This window comes from Lontra canadensis, unplaced genomic scaffold, assembly GCF_010015895.1.
Source record: "Lontra canadensis isolate GAN:19392208 unplaced genomic scaffold, GSC_riverotter_1.0 scaffold38, whole genome shotgun sequence".
NCBI lineage: Eukaryota > Metazoa > Chordata > Mammalia > Carnivora > Mustelidae > Lontra > Lontra canadensis.
Window position 1 is genome coordinate 1,495,447 of NW_022631032.1, and position 22,446 is coordinate 1,517,892.

The window sequence follows — 22,446 nt, forward strand, 5'->3', positions numbered from 1 at the left end:
CCAATGGTGTGATTAAAGAACCACCACCTCACAGGGGTAATTTTTTAGGTCTACCTCCTGTTTTATTAGGAATTCGGTAGGGCCTCGGTCACAGCCTCCAGATCCCACGGGCTCTGCCAAGCAGGCCGGCCTTCCGCCGCCCCAGGAGTGAAGAAATACTCAGCTTCTTTCTCAGTCCTACTGTAAAAGGTGGCAGCCTTTTTTCTCTGTTACTCAGATTTAACTCTAATAGAAACTGACAGGTTCAATCTTGGTTAATTTAAAAAAAAAAAAAAACCACCATGAGAACAAGAGCCAAGAAATTCATTTTCAGGTGTCAGAGGGAAAAAAGAGAAGCTACTACCTGAAATGATGGTGGTGGTAGGGCTCTCTGCTAAAGCAGATTCATGCCCAGTGAACAGTGGACCTGAATTTATATCAGTGTCAACCTTTCCAGACGTGACTGTTGAAATAACAGCCTGACACGAAACAATCTGGAGAGAGATGGAAAACGCTGGTTGGCTAGCTGTTAGAGCCGTGCCTGTCCATTTTCCTCCCTCGTACAAATTGATTTCAGACCGAGGAACTCGAAGACAAAATGACACCATGAGTTCACACAACCCTCCTCGGTCCAGACCCGGCAACGGCAGAGAGGATGCTTTAAAAAAAATAATAACAGATTAAAAATGACATTTACAGATGCAAGGGTATGCTGCCTGGGATTAGCTTCAAAATAACAGAGGTAGCAGAAAAGGGGGAAGAGGAGAGGCTGGGGGCACAGAGGAAACCAGAGCAGCTGAGGGCGCTCACCGTTGAAGCTCCATGAACACGGTAATACCGAAGCACCCGGCGGACTACGTGACTCTGTGGGCTTCTGTGTATGTTGGAAGTTTTCCTTTTGGGAGACTAGCAATGCTTAATACAGAAATACTGAGTTAGGTGTGAGGATGGCCAAGACACCCTGAGGCAGTGAACACCACCGCCAACAAAGATGCACAATATATAAAGTGTGAGTCCACTGAAACACACATAACTACTGGTAAATTTGTAGAAAATTTCTGGAAAAATAATAATCCTCATATACTTCTCAGATCTTTAATGAAAATACATTACTTTTACATAATGATTTTTTTTTTTTTTAAATTCAAGGAGTGCAGCCGGGGAAAAGGACACAGGAGGGTTAAAAAATGAGATGAACATCCCGGTGGGGCAGAACCAGAACACAAACCTCACTGGTGATCAGGGCTAGAGCCACAGGCTGGAGTCTAGAAGCAGGCAGGTGTCCACCCTCTGCAGGGCACTGAAATACCCCCGAGGTGGGGTGGAGGGGTGGGGGGAAGCCTCCAGGATCACAGTGGGAACAGGGACTGGGGTGCCTGCCCCCCTTCCTCCCTGCTCTGCTGCAACCACACTGCCATCTTCTACGTGCACAGCTCCCCCACTCTGAGCTCCTGGTTTCCCGCAGAGGTATACTAAAAGTACCCTCCTTTATTGGGGACTAGTTGATTTCTCCTTGTAACATTGTCTATTTTGCAAATAGCCTATATTGCTTAGGGTATAAAGTAAACGTATAAAAACCCGCCTGCACAGATATGAAATACGTGGTACTGATTTCCTCAGGGGAGGGAGGGAAGGAGGGGCCCACAGCACCAACACCGCAGCTGCAAGTGCAGGAAATACAGTATCAGGCTTTCTGTCTTCTTGAAGGAAGGCTGGCATACCCGGCAGGGAATTCCTCAAACACAGGCAGGGAGTTCAGATGCTGAGAAGCCAAACTATTAGCACTAATCATGCTAAGTTATCAGTTGTTCCAATTTTACATAGAAGGAAACCGAAGCTCAGAAGTTAAGGGATTTCCCTTGGGTCACAGAACTAGTAAGCGGTGGAGCTGGGACAGGAGAAAACTGCCAGGACCACTAAGGACTGCTACTGTATGCCAGACACTACGCACACACTGATTTCATCCTCCAGCCAACTCCACCGTATTTCCTACTACACAGTGCTATAGTCTCCATCTCTCAGATAAAGAAGCTCAAGCTCAGAGAGGTCAAGAGGCTTGCCCAAGGTCACACAGCTATGAGTGGCATGAGTGGGATCATTTCACAGCCTCCTCTCTTACCTCCCTGCTAAATCCTCACTTCCTCCCCAGCTTGCCTGAGAGCCCTTCACCAGTCCTGGGAACAGGATAAGGCAGCCTGCAGATAAATTGGACATTTCTATTCCAAGCATCTGGAAAGAGGCTAGGCCGACACAGTGCTAGCAATAAAAAGCACGTGACCTAGAAAGGTGAAATAGTAGACACTATTAAAATACTTAACAGAAAAGCAAATTCCGGCCTTGTTGTGTGTTATCAGCAGCTGACAGGATTAGCCTGCTGCTTCCACCTCATGGTGGGTCTGGGCTCAGACCAGTACACAGCTGGCCTGTGGAGCCAACAGAGAATGAACCGGAAGCCTGGGGCCCCCACCAACAAAGCTCCCATTCAGCAGCTCCTCAGGTGGCCAGCTCCAAGACAGAAAGACCATAACCAAAGGCAGTGATCCCGGCTCCTCTACACACACACACACACACACACACACACACACACACTCACTCACTCACATACAAACATATTCTCTCACACAGACACACACACATTCTCTGTCATATACATTCTCACACACACATTCTGTCTCACACACACATACATTCTCTATCACACACACACTCTCACCCATGTTCTCTCTCTCTCACACAAACACATTCTTTATCATACACATTCTGTCTCATACACATACACACACACACACCACACTGTCTCACACACACACATATTCTGACATACACATTCTCACACACGCATTCTGTTTCACAAACACACACATTCTCACACATGCATTCTGTCTCTCTCGCACACACACACATTCTGTCTTCCTCACACACGCATATCATTCCCTTCTGTGAAAAAGAGGTTTTAATTTTTGGGTAGGGGTAGAGCTATTCGATTTAGCAAAACAAAAAACAAGGCACCACATATATAAACAGCACATAATTGTTTTGTGTATGTATGTCCCCACGCAATATTTGGGGCATACCTACATAAAACTATTATTTGTTGTTCTTTTGAAATCCAACTTTGGTGAGTGTTGTGTATTTTAACTGGTAACCCCGTATGGTTGGGGTGGGGTAGAGTAGAGGTATCCAGTAGAACAAATAATCTTAAAAAGAAAACACAAGGAAAAGTTGTGAGGATTAGGGGAGGAAAGTGAGCAGGTGCCCTTTGCTGAGCATCCCTTTCATACCTGAAGCTTTCATGCATGTTGTTCGAATTTTCCAGCAATTCTATGCTTCAGTTATATTTATCCCCATTTATAGATTAAAAAACAAAACAGAGGGTCAAATAATCAAGTAACTTACAAAGCACTGGCGGGTAATTCAGGAAAAGTGGGACTATAATGCAGAGCTTCAGGTACAACCCAAATGCAATTTCTTCTGCATCAAGCTACTTTGCCTGCTGATACACATTTATAAGGTTATACACTACATAAAGAGGACTCGACAGATTTCTTTGCTTTTCCAATACCTTCATGAGGAAGCAAATTCAAAATGGTATCCTGGACTAACATGCATGTGTAAAAATACAGTTACCTCTTTACAGGAACCATTCTGCTTATAGAGAAAGCACTAGATCCTTCTCTCCTTTCAGTCATGTGCCCCACCCAACTAAACACATCACCTATGAGGACCACCTGTCCAGTGGTCTAGCTCCTCGACAAAGAAGCAGTCAAAAGCTCAAGACCATTTCCCCCGAAATGACCATGGCTCCCCAGTTTTCAAATGAGAAAGGTCATGGGACATTTGACTCAACAGAATCCTGACAGGGACCCAAGAGAAAAGGTACCTCTATCACTATCCTAGCATCCCACAATCCATCATTTCCCAGAAAGCACAGTGGGTTTAGTGTACATTTGGGGTAGGAGGGGTTGGAACTTTGGTGGGAGAATTGTAAAAAACAGAAAAACAAAAAACGTTATAGACTTTTCCCTCCACCCTCCTCCAAGCTCCTAACGTTCTTTGCAGCACACAATAGAGGGAAAACAACCATAAAAATGACTTAATATGTGCCCTTTTGAAGTACAGTAACTGTCAGGCAAGAGACTATAAAAATAACACAGTTGAGGAGATCCAAATTTACTTCTGCTTAGTGAGTTTCCAGATCAAAATGCACTCAGTTAAACAGTCAAGTTTTGCTTTTGTACTGTTGTTCTCTTTCTAAATTTTCCTTTTCGTAGATGCTAGCAGATATTGCTTATGATAAAATGTTTGCCCACCTCACACTCTACCACTTAGGGAGTGAGACTAAGTAGTTGTGGGAACACCCACTGGTTCCTTGTTCCTCAAGGAGGGCGCAGGAAGTGGCACACGAGTGGGCAGATGCTGGCCTGGGGATGCCCCACCAGCGGTGGTGGCCAGGTTCAAAGCCATGGGGCTGGGGCTGCCTGCTCCTGCAAAGGGCCAGGCTCTGTCTGTCCTCGTCTTGCTGCTTACTCTGGATACCCTTCCCCTCCCCAGCTTCTTCTCCCACACCCTCCTACCCCTCAACCCCCACCGCTGCCCCACACAACCAAGCACAGGCTCCAAAGGTGCAGACAACCAACATTTACTCTTTTGGGCCACTGGTGTTTCCAGTTTTCCAGTGGAAGAAACACCCCACACTCCATTCCACCTCCGGCCCAGCCAGAACCAAACCATTCCCAGCCCCAGCACGAGGCTGCAAATATTCGGAGGCAATCACCCAGAGCCAGTAGGGGGGAGCAGGGCCGTCATTTGCAGACTTAATTATTAGAGGCTTTATAAACATTTCAGCTGCTGGGGGGTGGCTAAGTAAGGGGAAAGGGGGAGCACATAATGGAGGAGTTTTCTTTTCTGCTGATCGTGAGTGCACAAGCCCTACAACAGGCCAGGGTGGGGGTCTGCCGGCAGCGACAGAGGCCTCATTTTTCTCATTGCACATGATAATTAAAGACTACAAAGGTGAGAAAAATTCAATTTCATTTTGGATCTAAAATCTTTCAGAGATTTCTTCTGAGAAGTCCAGATAATTAAATTGATTTAAGTTTCACCATTAATGAAATCCTGGATCTACAAAAACATAAATTCTGGCCAATACTGTTTAAATGGGATCACGTTTCCATTTCTATTGCGCAAGAAGATTCCAAACCAGGGCTTAAAGGACTCACGGCTCTGACTGGATTTAATCAGGAGCCTGGTGCGAGTATCCTGGGGACCCTGGCCCTTAGGAAGCAGTGAGGAGCCCAGCAGCAGAACAGCAGCCTCAGGACAGAGGAAAGACCATGAGGAGATGGTGAGGGTTGGGAAAGTAGGATCACAGTGCTGAGCGGGGGGAGAGAGGTCTACAGCACACCAGCTCCCATCCTTAGCTGGAAGAACCCCAGCCCCAAGCATAGAGAATTAGCATGTAGGACTCTGGACTCTGAGTTCAGTGCTCCTTCCACTGCTTCTGGGTGTTAAATCAAGAACCCTCAAGAACCCCTGATATAAGGTCCACCTTGTACAAAGGGGAGGGAACAAGGCGCTAAGGCTGCTCTGAGTTGAAGTGGCAAGTGTTTACCTAAACCCTCCCCTCCAGTTCCCCGCAGACTGTGAGGCTCTGCTGTGTGACCGGGGGACAGCCTGGGAGAGGATGACGTCAGGGCGAACAGCCCACAAGGCCCGGGAGTTATCAGCCCATTCAGAGGCCTCGCAGGAATTTCCTGTTATGGGATCTGTGTCTTGCACATAGTCACAAGCAAGCAAGCTGTCACTCTTCCCCACTTGTTTAGGGGAAACACGGGCTCTGGGGTCACTAGCAGCCTGTGCCCTGCAGCTCTCCAAAGACGGCCTGGCTCCAAGAATGCCCACAGGGAGCCGGAGGGAGGGTCTGCTCAGACAACAAAGGGCGGGCCAGCCCAGGGGGATGGTGAAATTGCAGCTCTAGCAGCTCGGTTCTGGGTGAGCTCTGGCACTACCGGGAGGAGGATTAGTCAGCAATATGGAACTCTCCGGACCCAGAACCATGGTTCTAGTTTTAACAAACACTTCTAGGTGTCTTTTCCTTTCCTTCATTTCCACTGTAAGGCATACAGTACACACACGAGACAGGAGACTGAGGTACTCCAGCGGCACCCTGCGCTCCGGTCCTCCTCCCCACCAGGTCCCCACCCCTCCGTAGGGAACACCAGGCCAGCTTGGGGGATCATTGCTGCCTTGGTTTTCCTTATAATTTTTGCCACATGGCATGCACCCCTACGGATTACAGTTAACTTTGCGCAGCAGGGCGTGTGTCCACTGGCTCTCTGTGGTTCTGTGTGGTACTCAGCTGGATGAAAAGATTTTCTTTATCCATTCTGCCATCTATGGACAGTTAAGTCATGCCCAGTTTCTGCCCACAATGCTGCAGTGAACATCCTCCCTGAGCATGTCTCCTGGTTCTCAGGTGCCAGGGCTTCTCTACAACCCACACTTGACGATGAAGCGCACGGCATCGCGCTGGAGGCTTTCTTCACAGTGACGAGGTGACCCCAGCTGAGGCTCCAAAGCCGTAAGGCCTTCCCCTCCTCACGAGACACTGATACACGGGTTCTGCTCAGTCAGAGGAGAGGTCCCTGGTGACTCAGAGGCCAAGAAAATCTTGGTTGTCACCAGACGAGGCAATTAAAGCTATACAAAGCCTGAGGTTGTAAAATTCTGAGCTTAACCAGAACCAACAACCCAAGCAGCTCAGCTTTCTACGAGAAAAAGGCTCCAAACTCCCCAAAAAGAAGGAGGCAGCAGCTACAGATTTGGGGCAGTCCCACCTGCCACACTAGTCACCATATATGCAATAAGGACAAAGGTGTCTCTAGGAGATTTAGTGCAGATTAAGAGATTAAAGACTGTCTACAAATAAATCTCAGTCTGCCGTGGGAAGCAGGGCAGGGGAAGGAGATGAGGGGCCGGAGAGGATCCTGGACACCACTGCCCCCACAGCTGCCACAAACCTACCTGTACACCGGCTGCATCTCTCTTGCTATGCCGATGACGGCGCCTGGCAGGAAGTTGTCAAACTCCTCGAACAATTCCCGGATGTTGGTCTTGTACTTCAGGTCCAGATCCAGCTGAATTATCCGCAGGATCTCTGGGGGAAAGAGAAAGAAAACAATAAGACGCAGACACACATCCTGGGAGGCTCAGCCACGGGCAGAAAATGAGGGGGGGTCGCAGAAGCAGGTATCCGATCACTCTGGAGGTCCCGGAATGATGCAGAGCTGTCGCTGGAAACAGAGGCCCTTCGTGCCCCAGCGACCCACTCTGCATCAGAGTCTTCATGAACTGCCCGCCCCCCACCCCGCCTCTTGCACACATGCATTTTTTCTAGAACAAGGAGACCTTATGCTCTACCTCGGGCCCACTGTCCTGGTGTAACTTTCAATAGCATGCTGCTCCATTCTCAAAACGAACCAGCCTGGATGCTTGGATGATGGATACCCTACAGAAAGCTCAAAGCTTACAGGTGTTTCTCTGTGGGGCACAGTTGGTAAATGACCCATGAGAGAGAGGGCTGGAAACCCGCCCTGACTAGTACTTTCTCAAACCCAGACATGCGCCAAGTTCAGAGGCCGACAGCACCGCTGAAAGACCTTGGACACGGTTATATTTTTATTCCACTGTCTGAGAGACAAAGTGAGCTATAATTAGACAAACTGAGTCTTACAATTACCCGGCACATAAGTGCTATTTGCTTCCGTCGCCTCCAGATGACTCAGAGCGAGGAGGGTGGAGGGAGGCAACGGCTCTGGTCTCTTCTCCTCCTTCCCCTCCCCCATCCCACACCCCTCACCAAGCCTGACTCAGCTCCTGTGTGGCAGTGGCATCAGGGGACTGGACCCGGCTGCCCAGGACCCCTATCCTGCCCCCTACCAGGAGTGACACACAGGTGGCTGGAACCAACAAGGGAGGAACTTGGTGCATGTCATGGGCAGGGCTGCAGGGGCTCCAAGGAGGGGGTGCTTGGGGTCAAACAATGCAGGAGAGAAAGCTCTCCACACTGAGGAGGGGGCCTGAGGTGGGAATCAGGACACGCAAGAGCAAGTTCCAGCTTTGCTGCTGCTTACTTCTGGGACCCTGGGAAAATGACTTCCCAAAACCTTAGCTGTCCCATTTGTTCAAGTGGGGGTGATCCGACGGGCCCCCTGAGCCTGTGATGTCGGGAAGATGAGACAACAGATGGGAAACGTCTTGTATTCAGGCTGCAGAGCACAGCAGGAATCCAGCGTCTGGAGAGCAGGGAATTCACTGATGCCTGAAGCAGTCAAGGGAGACTTCATGGAGGAGGGAAGCGTGGGCTGGGCCTTGACACCTGAGCAGAGGTGGACAGCTGAGGCTCAGCAACGCCCACCAACACCCACCATCAGGCTCTCCCCAGGGCACGACAATGGTCTGAGGACAGGCTGTCCGGGGAGGCCATCTGAAGACAGGGACCCCATCTTTGGCATCTCGGTCTCCACTCAATCATACTGCAGACCTTGGTGGTCAGTAAACACTCAGGAATGTTTGTGGAATTCAATAGGCATTCTCTAAATTCGTTTATGAAGAAATCATAGCTTATGATTCCAGAAAAACTGATTCATTTGTTCTTGTTCTCTTTTCCTCTGGGGCACAGAAAAAGAACATTAATTGACATCCGACATGAGTGTTTTGAAAAAAATAAGCTACACTAGGTGAGAACCCGGCAGCCCAGGCCAGAGGAAAGTGAGGGGGGTACCAGAGCCAGACTTCTCTGGCCCTGCAGGAAAGGGGTGCAAGAAAATGGGTGGGTGATCAGGAAAGGTGATGACTCAGGGGTCCAGAGGTTGGGAAGCCACTGTGGTGACTTCACTCTCTCCCAGAAAGCTGCCCTCCACCAGGAGTGGAGAATAGGGACATGCCACAGGGCAGAGCCTCAGGGCATCTGCTGCTCTCAGAGGCAGTCTTGGGGAACAGAGAGAAGGAGCCTGATGGTGATCTTAGAGAAGAACACCATGTCCCTGGAGAGGATGTCTAGGAATGAGAGTCATAGTCACCAAGAAGTCAAGTTGGGGAGGCCTCATAGCACACACGCCCCCTCTAGCCACTTTCCTTTTCTTTCTGCCTGACTCCTGTGCCCCAAGCTCCCACATCCACAGTACGCACAGTAGAGTGGAGCACTAATGAGACAGGGACGGGAGGGCACCGTCATCATCCCAAGGAGAGAAAGGACGTCATCACAGGTTCTGTCAATGAAGGGAGACAATGGCGTTTAGCCAGATGATGGGGAGGCCTGGGGAACGTATGGTGGGACTTCTGAGGCACTGACAGGGCTATGGAGAAAGGGGTTCATGTCATCCTCATGACCCCAGGGGTACTTTCAATGCCACCAATGACAGCCACGTGGAGGCATCCTTTCCGTGAGTTGTTCTTAAGCACCCAGCATTGCACAGGCACGAGCTTATTTCTCCTAACCACCCAACAGGTTGAGTTATTCCTATGTTCTGATGAAGAAACAGGCTTCGAAAAGTTCAAAACGACAGCCCACAGTCCCGCAACAAATGAGTGCTAGGGCTGGGATCTGAACCTCAGTCAGCTTCACGGGAGAGCTCAGTGACCCTTTCCAGTGGAGCCCGACTCCCCTCTCACCAGAGAGAAGCTCCTGGGAGGCAGGCCCAGCACCCCTGCTACCCCCACAGGGGCACACAGAAGTGCCAAGGGTGTTGACAGACAAAAAGCAGAGCAACAAGCTGGCCAGATGTGAAATTTAAGTGAGGTCTTCTATAGGCAAGCATTTTCGCTAAAGCTAAAGAAAATCCCAGTGGCCGAGAGGCCAGTCAGCCAGCTGGTCGCCTTCCTTGAAAGCCTACTATGTGCTGTGTGTACTCCCTGGGCTTTCAAGGTCATGTACATCCAACCTATTCTCCGAGGAGCAGCCCCAATGCCTCCTTCCCTGCCCCACCTGGACAGGCCCTGGTCAAGGTTGTGGGCACTGACACCTGTGTCCTGACCTCACCACCTTGGTCAGACAGAGTGCTCCTTGAGGGCAGGAATGGGCTGGGAGGGCAGAGCCCTGGCCTTGTCTTAAAAGCCCATCCATAAATCTGAGCACCTTCCCTGCCCTCTAGGACCAGCTGGGAGTGAATCCAGAAAAGGTCATGTGTAGCCCTAAGACACTGGAATTCGATATGCTTTTATAGCTTTAGAACTCCTCGTTTGTCGAGTACCTTAGTTTGCTAAAAGGTGCTGATACTTCTATCAACAGGGACCTTCCCAGATGAGGTGAACTGGCTAGGAGCAAACTCACTGCTTCCCACTGATGTGAAAGGACTGGCCCGTTCCTACCTTTCCGGCTGAGGCTGGGAGATACCCTATTCTATCCTGAGAGCTGACAGCCCTCATGCAACCTGCGTTGTTGTGCAGGCATCTGTCTAGGTGGTTATTCTTTTATGTAATTATGAAATAAGATGCCAAGTTGTAAATGTCACTGCTAGAAAGAGGAAGATGCTTACCAGGAAGGCTAGAAGTGATTAGGGTGAGATTCTCTTAAAGGGTCCTGTTCCTCTGGCCTCTGGTCCCTGCTGTCATCCTCTCTCTGTGGGAATTACATGGCGGTGCTGATAGGCCCTTCTGAGGGTGCAATAAGATTGGTACATGGCAGTGACAGCCACAGTGATGGCCCAGAGAGGATACTGGTTGGTTGGAGGACAGCTGTAATGACAGCACTTAGGACCACTGAGATTTAAGGAATAAATAGGTGAGAGAATTGACTCCAAAGGGATGAAATCTATAAAGCATGGGGAAGAATGTCCCAGAAAAAGGACTAGACATCTTTAAAACTCAGACCAATGGACAGCATCCAGGCCTACCATGTCTACCATGTCAGGATCCAATGAGAATATGATAAAAAAACAAAGAGGACAGAATAATCTAGGATAATAGGTCTGAAGGTAGAGCCAATCTACCCATTACACAGATGGGGTAATCTGTGTAATGGGTAGATTACAATCTGAGGACCAAAGAAGAAGTGGGCCTTGTCAGGAGTCACACTGTTGAGCTAAGTGGCAACGCTGATCCCAGAACTCAGGTCTCTGACAGCTTAGCTAATGCTCTCATGTCAGTCGGTGTTCCCCTTCCACTACCCACTCCCATTATGGGTCATAAACTCCTCAAAGCAGGGAACATCGTGGCCAGATTAGTATGGCCCAAAGGGCTATGCACAAGATTAGCCAGGCCCCCAGTGCAAGGAGCTCATGGAGGGTCTGCCTCTCACACCATGACAACGAAACTTGAGAATGAACAGTAGTAGCTAAAGAAAGATCTCCATCATCCACATACTGGATTCCAGGAAATTGCTCTCCATATTCCCACACTACCATCAGGCAGGGATCTTAGAGAACAAACAAAAACAACAAATCTTTGGGTTTCTTGGGAACCCACCTTGAGCTGCACTACATTCAAAGGGAGGCAGGAGCCAGACTTTACAGCCAAGGGCCACACCATCTCCTGGTGTGAGAACAACAACCACCAGTAGCAAAACACTGTCCCTGCACTTCAGCCTCTGCCCTCCCCCCACCAGCCTGGCCATCTTCTGTTCTGGCTGGACCCGTTCACTCCCAGAAACAGCTGGATGAGGGGCCTTCCCACCAGCTCCTCAAACCTTCAAATCTTGCCGTGTCTGTGTTTAATCTCAAAAACGAGGAGTGAAGGGTGTCATTTTCTCAGGTAGGAGGAAGCTTGCCCGTGTGTTAGGAAGAGTCCTGCACGGGCACCGTCCTCAGGTGAGGGCCAGCACTTACACTGGCGGACCAGGCCCCTCAGGGGGATGACAGGATGCAGAGGCGCTGCCAGCAGTGTCACCTCTCGGGGTAGCTCTCAGAACATGGCTTCCCCTGTGGGATGGTCGCTTGGTAAGAGATCGGGCAAGCCGAGCCAGGCCACTTCAGGAAGCAGAGGAATTGTTGCCTCCTGGGTACAGAAGGTGGTCCGGGGGTCCTGGCTGAAACCCCCAACCACAGGACTGACAAGTGTCTGACCATAAGACGGGAGCCACGGAGGTATGTCAACCCAACATGGGAAAAGATGCTAAGGATCTAGGTCTGAGACCTATTTCCTGTTGAACTTCAACTCCAGGGGGTAAAGTAAAGAAGGTGGTACTGTCTTCGCGAGAGGCCCCATCTGCTCACCTCAGCCTCTCATGCTGCGGCCTCACTAACAAAATGGTCCACTCCTTCCTAGCAAGTGCAAAAAGGAAAGACGAGACTACAAGTGCTGGCTAAAGAGGCAGCTTTCAGGACCTGGAGACCCCAGATCTGGGCAGCACTGAGGAAGTTCCTAACTGTGCAGAGGTGTTCTCGGGGTTCGGGAGGCCCAGCCTGGCAGGGCCCCAGGGGCCATTCACCACAGAAGGCAACATGCATGGCCTCAGAACCGGCTGAGAACTTCCCAAGTCAACATTCCCCTGTGGAAAGGCTTGAGACAGCTCATCATCAGCCTCCAATTAAACCAGTCACAAGGCGTGTCATCTGACCATGGATGGAATTACAACCCAGAGTGAGTAATTAATGATCGCCAAAAACAAACAAAAGTGGGGAAAGAAGCTTCCTTTCCTCTCCCCTCCCTTCTCCTATCCCCAGAAACCATTCTTGGTAGACGCATCTTCACACGCACAAAACAACATATAACAAAAGAGCCTGGGAAATTAGGAAAAGACAGACATGCTTGGGTAAGCCTTCCATCTTGGACAACAAACAGGCCTTCTCTGAGGGGCAGAACAACCGTGCAAGCGCCTCCTTTCCCTCTGTCTGGAAAGAGCGTCAGAGCTTCCCAGAGATAAATATTTACAATGCATCAGAGGGCTTTCGGCTCAGAACACCAGGCCTAGTTTTCCACTAACCAGGAGAGGGTTCAGGGAGAAGGGGACACTGTGACAACCCAGGCTCTGTGAGGTGTCATGAGGCTGAGACTCTGGAAGCAGCTGCTCAGACAGGAAGCTTGACTTCTCACCGTCTGCCTAGAAATATGGCAGTCATCAGCGACCTGCTTCATCAGCCTCTGGGGGTTTTTCATTGCCGTTGGGCAGGACTTCTGGCTGCCAGGGGCCGAAGGGCCACTGAAAGGGGTAGACACCTCCTCTAACAGGAGGAGGCCCACAGCCCAGGAGAAGCTGTGCTGAGGCCTGAGGGACAGGCCCAGTCCCAATGCACCGCGCCAACCCCCTCCCCCCGCCCCCTGGACTGGCCTCTCCTGCTGCAGGGTCTCAGGCCATCATGGCAGACTCCCACCCCCACCCCCCAACAATGCACTGACCCCAGCTGTGTCCCCAAGGGCGTCTGCACTTGGAATGGGCTGTAGTGGCTCTCTTATCCAACAGAGAACTTAGGTCGCTTTCCAGCTGGGCTTTTCCCGGTGCCCCCAAAGCCCCCTTCCCCACTCCCTTCACCTTGTAAGGCCCAGCTGCAGGACAGCGGGCTAACTAGGGGGGAAGCTGCCACCAAGCAACATGGTGGAACACGCCAAGGGTCCGAGGCCTTAGGTCCCGACTTCTGGGGCTATTCCAGCCTGGTCAGACGAACGGTCCCTCCCTGGGAGCAGAGACAGGGTGTCTGTGTGCCAGGCCCCGGATGGGGGCTTTCCACTTGCTGGTGCAGCTCAGGAACTTGCACTACATTTTCTGCTGGGTGGGCTTCAGTAGCTCCTGTGTTCGGAGGAGAGACCTGAGGCTCAGAGAGTCTGGGCAGCTTGACGAAGGCAACCCTTGACTCGAGGAAGCATTGGAGTTGAGATCACAGACTTCCTCACTGGATAGTGTGTTTGATCCATCACACACGGGTTTTGGAGAAAAGCCTTTAGACATCCACAAGTCCCTTTTAAAGTCCCCCTACTTTTAAACACAAGAAATGCCGCCACATCAAGGGCAAAAACATCAGACAGCTCCAGGCCACCCTGGCGTGGTAACTGGGACTTCTGTGGGCAGAGAAGGGGCTCCCACTTCCTACAACCATCCCCCTCAAGACCCTCAACATGGTGAGCTGGAGAATTCCTGGGGTTCCCTTTCACTGAGCAGAGATCAAAAGAGAAACTTCAGGAAAAAAGGGGGTCCCACACCACAGAAGTTGAAAGGAAGTTTTCAGTGACGATAGCCAACCTGTGTAAGATATGTTATTATATTCATGTAAGCATCCAAATACTCCGAGATGGGCATGATTATTTCTACTTGACAAATGAGGAGGTGAAGAACCTTGGTAATCGAGATCACATGGCTGGGAAGTAGTGGAACTGGGACTCGCATCGAATCTGCCAGGCTCTAAAGCCCAGACCTGCTCTTCACCCCCACACGACCCTACCCTCCGGCCCCCAGATGGCCGTGGATGCGGCCGGCTCGGTTCTGCCGGCGCTGCCCTGCTGCGGAGCCCCCGACTCTCCTGGGGTACCTCTCCATTTTCCACATCAGCAGCCGGCCCCTGCCTCTGAGCGTGGAGGGAAGGGAGGAAATGGAGTTCCTAAGAGTGATTTATACAACCTGTTAGCAGCACTGGTAAAAGGTTTGGGGACCAAGAGGTTGAAATTAATGACCACAGTCAGTTTTATGTATTAGCTATACAACAAATTCTTTCTTCCAGCCCTCCTCGCCCCCTCTCAAAATTAAGCATGGAAAACTGACTGTGAGCTATGGGCCGGCTCTCACATTTTTTACAACCATCACCTCCTGTTTTGCGGACAAAACAAAACAAATTATTATGAAAAGACACAGTGTTTGCTCCAGCGCCGGTATGACATGTGTCCCCTCCCTCACCCCTCCTGCCTTCAGTGACTAGGTATATAAATCACATCCTTTAAGCGAGGACAGAATTTATTTCCAACTTGGCTGAAAAACTTTAGGGACGTTTATAATATATGACAACCATACAACACCTGGTCCCCATTTTCCTCTCACTGCTATTGCCAGTACGAAATTATAGCTCAGGCACTTTTGTATGAATTTCAGTCTGCAGAGGAAACTGGATTCTAGATCTGGAAAGCAGAATGTCCCCCTTCCTTTCATTTCTATGGCACAGCTGTCCGTGGCCCCCGCTGACCTCTCCACAGCTTAGAGCTCTCTGGGGTCTGCTAGAGATTTTATTTTTTATCTGCAAGAGCTCAAGCCCTGCTTCCTATTTGGGACACAATCACATTCTCACCTTGTTCACCAGCCTGAGATGGATGCCTGGTCTCCGCTCTTCACCAGCAGGCTTTCTTTCATAGACCCCTGGGGATGGCAGCTGTAGCAAGCAGTACTCTTTGGGCAGAATTAACAGGTGTTTTCTGAAAATAGCCATCTGGTTACCATGGGTCTGCCTGAATGGTCACAGATCAACTTTCCAAATGACTCACCCTGAGGTTGTTTATGGGAATTATGGGGGCTCCTGTTTCTAATCTCCTCTGTCCTCTCTTTTACCTCCCCCAGCCACTTTTTCCCTGTTTCCCGGCATTTGTGGATTCACTGTAAAATTAGGAATACTAACCATGCAGCTCCTCATCCCTATGCTTTAGCTCTGGCACACACTCATGCCCCTAGCCCAGCCAGCCTGTTCAGGGCCTGTCCACCACAGCCCTGTCCCACAGGCCTCCTCAAACAACAACGGCCACAACAGGACTGACTGCTTACATTTTTAGAGTACCCAGCAGTGTTCAAAGTGCATTCCCAACTCACGAAACTCTTTGTTATACTTGAGCTCACTTAAATCTTCCCACAACCCTCAGGGGCAGGTGCATCTGTATGGGTTGGGTCCAGCTGCTATAACAGAAGATGTCAAGCAACAATGGCTCGAATAACATACGAGGACCAAGCTACGTTACCCAGGTATTACAGGACTGCTTGTAAAGCTCTCAGAGGTCCTGGCCCCTTCCACCTTTCCATTCTGTTATCCTAGGTCTGGTTTCCATTCTCAAGGTCACTGCATGGTACAAGATACCTACTGGGGCTCCAGTCATCTTGGCTGCTTTCCAGACAACAAGGAGGAAGACAGGGACAGGTGCCAGCCCCTAGCCCCCTGCCATAAGGCAGACCCCTTCAACAACCTTCCTGGAAGTCTCGAATTTAGTCACTTGGCCACACCTAGCTGCCAGGGAAGCTATGAATTTAATGCTCTTACCAGGCATAATGCTGCTCCCAATAAATGGGATTGGCTTACAAAAGAAAAAGGACAGAACAGACAGAGGGCAGCAACCAGCAGTCCTTCCACTGCCAGCACATGGTAATTCCACCCACTCTACAGATGGAGAAATAGAGGTCCAAAGGACTAAATGCTGCTAAGGTTCCACTGTCAATGATGGCAAACAGGAACCAGGTGCATGTCATCTGAACCGTACCCTCATTCACAAAGTCCCTTCCTTCGCCGCAGCAGAGCTGCTGGTATGCTCCTGCCGGCACGCCTGTCTACTCACCTTCCAGACCTCCGCTCAGCCCTCACCTGCTCCTTGCTGGCGGACAGGCCCACTGGCCCTGGGCTGCCACCCTCAAGGACTCCAGTCCCCCACCCCCGGCCTCATGCTTCCCTTCCAGCCCAGCTCTCCACCCAGTGTCCCAACGTGTCTCTTAGAATCCAGACATGGTCACTAGTAAGTGGAACCATGCGGGAGCTAGCCAGACTGCAGGAGCCAGGCAGACCCTCCAGGCAGGGTCGTAATCCCCAGTCTCTGTCCTGCCGTGGGGTTCTGGGAGCACCAAACCTCCCTCGGGGGTGCCCGTGCAAGGATAGCTGCTGCCTCTGAACTCTGTTTCTGGTGCCAGGCCTCTGGCATGGCTGGCACGTTGTTCCATCCTGGCGCTGAAGGCACACTCTATGCACACTGCCTAGTCACATCCTAGGCCAGGACACTGCCCAGCAGTCCTGGATGACAACGGCCACCCAAACACGGACAGTCTGGCTGACAACCTTGGCCATCTCTCTCTCATGTCACTAATAAAAACTGTATTTTGGCAATTCTTCCTGGTAGGAATGGTGAATCCTTTACTCTTTCCTGGGGCTCAACTTCCTGGGGCCTTTTCACCCCGCAGACTCATCCGTCCCTTGGTAGAGTTCTGCAGCCCACCACTGCCCTGAGAGGCCCAGGTCGCCTTCTGTACCCTCTCCAGTGGCACATGGTAGAAGGACCTGCCACCATGACCGGGGCGTGCTACTGAGAAGTCTGCACGAGGAGGACAGGTGCAATCAGGCAGAGAACAGCCAACTCTCCCCCAAGGAGAAACAGCAGGTTCTCCCGGGACTGTGGGGCAGCCCAGGGGAGAGTGGCTCACCATCACTCCTTGTGCCCAGAAATCCACAGCACGGCAACTTTCACAGAGAAAAACCAGTCTCTCCATATGGGGAACCCAGAAAGACCTTTCTGAAATTTATATGTGAAGACCTACCCATTCCCTTACCTTCTGCAGCAGGAGAAAAAAAATAGGGCTTTAATCTTTTCGGGAGCAGCACCTGTGGCCCCGTGACAGTTTGCAGACTGACTTGGCCAGTGGTCAAATAGCTCTTCAGGCTTCCTGTCTCCTGAGCCAGGCTTCTTGCCAAAATGTCATGTTATTTTATTGATTCTTACGCTACAATAAAAAAAAAAAAAAAAGCAAACGATCTATCATCGCCTACAAAATGAGGTTCCAAAGGCCAGATCCTGAGCTCGGTATTTTTATGTGTTTTACCTCACTTAATCCTTACATGTAGGATTTACTGTCCTCATTTTATGGGTTCTCCCACAAAGACAGTCTGCGTTTCAAGGCTTTCATCCCTGTTTCCGAAGGTTAAGGGGAACCCCACAGGAGCCCGAGTCTGCTGGGTCATAAGAATTACCCAAGAACAGGGAGAAGTCACAAGACTCCATTCTTACTTCCATTTAAAATACAACTTTGCCTTTCTTTGGAGCAGGGCGCTCAAGAAACCCTCTTCTAACTTATTCCCGTCCCAGACTCTACAATAGAAAAGATTCTGTCTACTGAACTGTACCTAAACACTAATTGATTCATTTCTCTGTTTTAATTAAATTTTAATTTCATTTAATTAACTAGTTTCTATTTTTTAATTAAGTAGAATTTAAGTTATTTGTTTTCATTTTTAATTAAAGAAATAAAATAGAATACCAAACTGACATAACTGTAGATAATAGCAAAAAAAAAAAGAGAGAGAGAATTTGGGCTCTAAGATATTTCAGTGTTTCCTAGGAAACAAGGCCACTCTCCTAATGGTGGTACTACCACCAGATCCAGGAAATTAACATTAATACATCACTGCCATTTAATCTAGAGCCCCGTACAAAATTTGCCAGTTGTGCAAAAACAAAATTTGTGGTTCAGGATGACACAGAGTGGTCCAGTCTCTTCCGCCTAAAGTCATTCCGCAGTCTTTCCTCATCTGCCATGGCCTGGGACAATTTGAGGAGTACAGGCCAATGGCTTTGTAAAATCTCCGTTGAGGCGCATTTGTCTAATGTTTCCTCACAATGAGATTCAGGTTATGCATCTTTGTCAAGAACAACACAGAAGTGATACTATGTTCTTCCTTCTCAATCCCATCAGGACACACAGTATGTCAATCTGTCCCATTATTGATGATGTTAATTTTGATCATTGTGAAGTTACCACTTGTTCTCTAGAATAACAGCATCATGGAGGAAACATTTCAAGACTATGAAAAGGTCCTCTTCCTGAACAAGTTTGACTCTTCTCATCTGAATAAAGGATTACTATAATGGTTATCACCAAATGGGGACTTTCCAATGCCTTCATTCTCTCTGTGTTTATGAACTGGCATTCCACAGTAAAGAAGAAGTTTCTAGGGCGCCTGAGTGGCTCAGTTGGTTAAGCAACTGCCTTCGGCTCAGGTCATGATCCTGGAGTCCCAGGACAGAGTCCGGCCTAGGGCTCCCTGCTCAGAGGGAAGTCTGCTTCTCCCTCTGACCTCTCCCATCTCATGCTCTCTCTCTCATTCTCTCACTTGCTCTCAAATAGAATCTAAAAAAAAAAAAAAAAAGAACAACAACTTTCTGGCATCCCCACTTACAGCAGGTCATGCCAACCTTTCATGACTGGAAGGTTCTGGTGCTACCTGCCACAGGGGCCCTAGACAAGGAGGGAGCATCAGGATTGCTGTGATTGGGACTTTCGGTCCATCCTCCTCCAAGCACCTGATGGCTGGGGGTGCTGCGGAACAATGACCCTCTTGAAAAACTTCTAGCAACACCAGGCTAGAGTGCCCTGGTGCATTCTCACAAAAATAAATAATTGAAGAGAAAAACAAGTATCACAGACAGTTTCAGAGGGCAACACCACCCACCCTGTCTTTCCTCCGTTTTGTAAAACAGGAACACATGGGCTCTACCTTACTTAATGAAATGTGACTTAGGGAACTTTAGGCAAGTGTGCATGGGTGGGGCCCTGGGGTGGGGGCTGGTTCATGGGTCTGACTTTGCCCCTACATCCAGCCTTGAGCAAGCCACCTCCCATCTGGGCATCAGTTCTCCCAGACTGTAGAGACAGGCGGCTTATGACAGATGCCCTCTAAGACCCTTCCTGGCCCTGCCACCGATGATTCTGAATGGAGGTGGCCCTTTTCCCTCACTCATAACCCAGCAGCTTGTTCTCAGAAGAGCATAAGATACATAGATCAGGCACGAAGACAGACCTCACTGTGTTGACCTCAGCCGTGTCAAGCCCCCCACTGTTTGCCAAGTATGAGGACAGTGTGGGAGAGGTTTGGAAATGTAGGACCTTGTTCCTAGCCTCAAAAATTGTAAATATAGTAGCATTTTCATGATACATTCTCCGCGGCTGCCACAGCCACTGCTGTTTCCAACATTCCTTATGATCATTTTCCATGGTGGCAAATAGTACATATGAAACTCACACTGATTTAGTACCTACTATGTGCCCCACACTAGAATACTTTTAAATCTCCCAGTTTCCATTTAATGAATGTAGAGAATGACGGTTTATAGTGGCCAAAGAACCTGCCCAAGGTCATATAGCTCATGAGTGCTGGAGCAGGAATGCACACAGCAAGTATAAGTGGTTCTAGAGTCTGAGTCCCTTTAAACAGGTTTACTTCAAAGTCTGCCCATACCCATGCCAGTTTATCTGTTGCTGATAACATACCACCCCAAAAGTCAGCGTCTTCAGTATATGCTTATCTCCGTGGTTCTGTGGGTCAACTACGCTTACTGGGCGGTTCTCCCAGGGAGTCCCTCTTGTGCGGATGGTAAAAACAGCAGCGGAGGCTGCCGTGGGACAAAAGGATGGGCCAGACTGGATGTTCTCTATTACTCACATGGCTAGAGGTTGCCACTGGTTGTTGGCAAAGAGCACTCCGCCGGGCTGTCCACCGGAGCACTTTCACAGGGGCACTCCCCGGGGGTTTGGCTTTGCCCAGGATGGCAGCTGGATTCCAGGAGGGAGCTTGCCAAGAACAAGCGTTTCGAAAGACCCAGGCGGAGAGTATGCGACTCCTGGTGACAGCCTTGGAAGTCCTGCTGCGTCACTTCCACAGTATCTTGTTTGTCTAAAATGAGTCACAGGGCCAGCCCACGTTCCAACAGGGGGACCACATGAAGCTGTGAGCACTGGGAGCCACGGCTGGTGAGGAGGTCATCTTGGCACCCAGCTACACAGACCTACGCCCCACAGTGGTGTTACAGATTACCGACATTTCTTCTTTATGGTTGTCTACATTTCTACCATCCATATATATTCTTTCATAATCTCTGAAGCAAATTAATATTTTGAAACATAATGTTATAATACATATGATTAACACTATGTCTAATACATATATTTTCAGGTACTTAATGTATGTATATATATATAAGAGACAGGAAGAAAATGTGCATTTAAAAAAAATACTTCTCATTTTCTCAAAATGGACATGTATTGCTTTTAAATTAAAAACATTTTTACACTTGATCTTAGCCAAAAGGCCAAAAAGCCATTAACTACCTCATAGAAAATATCCACTTTCTGGCAACATATATCAGATTTAAGACATCTGCCATGACCTCAAGATTCTTTTAGGATTCCTTCTCAAGTTATCCATTTTTATAATCTTTTTCCTAGGATGAAGTCCGTCTACAGATTTCTGCCTTCCTCCTATACTTCACCACAAGGTAGCTTTCTGGATTTCCAAAGGGATTTTTTTTTTTTTTTTTTTAAGAAAAGGTAAACAACAACCTGGGAGTTACTTTTATCTGATTTTTTTTTCCTGTCATTTATGTAAGTATATTTGTGCTATATTTTCCACATCTCCTCTTGCCAACTACAGCTTAAAAATCCAAGGCCAATGGCAGGTACTCTGGATATCTCAGCAGTTTAGAAAAGCCCTCAAGTCTATGGTAAGTGAATCTTTCTTTCAGAGGTCAATTTGCATTCTCAGAGCTCCAGGCCTGGAGGAATCCAAAAAAGAGTGAGCAGCCATGAAGATACATGAGGACATTCTATCACAACCTGGAAAGTTCGGTCAACCCTCTGCAGTGAAGGGGGTTAGCCTGAGGCAGAGTGAGCCCCTCTGGTCAGGTAAATGACTGTGAAAATGTCCCCATGGAAAATGGGGGCTGCAGGTAATAGAGTTGCCGCTGTCCCCAAACAAGAGCCTCCCTCTGAGTCATGGCACCAAAGGACAGTGGTGAACCTGGAGTGGACATGTCTGGCATTGAGTTTGGAGAAAGCAGGGAATGGGGGCAGGAAGTGTCAGGAGTGGGACTGAGTTCTCCTGGCAGCCCCGCCCTCCCAAAGGCAGGTGGGCTGAGCCCCGCCCTGCCCTGGGGTCCCACTACCAAGCCCACCAGCAGAAGCAGCTCTAGGAGCCTAAGAGGCTGATTCATTGAGTCATTTTTACCCAGTCACTTTCCAACCATAAACCCACATTTCAAATTTCATTGTTTGGGGTGGATTAAGAAATTCAACTTGGCCTTTCGTGTGGTTTAATTTCCTGCATGCCTGTATGAAGGAAAAACTTGAGAATTCCGATGGAAACATGACATTTTAACCTTTTCTTGGCAGGATGGTGTCCAGATTTTTGGTATCTCGACTGCTGTCCAAACCTACAACTGATTCAGCAGGGAGGCCTGGACCTGCCCCATTCTCCCCTCTACCGAGGCAGACAGAGTTTCCCCCATGGCAGTGTTTATGGCCTGGCTATTGGCAGACTAGGTCGGGGCAGATTTGTTATGAATCTTCCAGTCCATTATTAAGAGCTGATGCTGCTTCTGTTCAATTCATGTAACAGTTAGTTGTGACATGCTCAGTCATTAGTGAGCAACACCCAGGTACGGAGTTTGGTGACCGTCAGTGACAGCAGAGTCAAACAAGCTTGAAAACGAGTCCCAAATGATTTCGATTACAAAGCTGCGCATGACTCTGCGGTCACAGGAACAGCAAATACACACCAAAAAAAGAAGGAATGTTCCTTTTCTGTGGAAACCAGGATG

General features: G+C 49.2%; 1 protein-coding gene across 1 annotated transcript in view; it reads right to left on the minus strand.

Annotated features, from left to right (window-relative positions):
* The window catches only part of XXYLT1 (xyloside xylosyltransferase 1), a 156,577-nt gene that overhangs the window by 61,290 nt on the left and 72,841 nt on the right, over nucleotides 1-22,446 (minus strand). Inside the window, exon 3 of the mRNA XM_032869292.1 lies at nucleotides 7,003-7,135. Coding sequence (XP_032725183.1) covers nucleotides 7,003-7,135 — 133 coding nt within the window. The remainder of the gene's footprint in view (nucleotides 1-7,002; nucleotides 7,136-22,446) is intronic.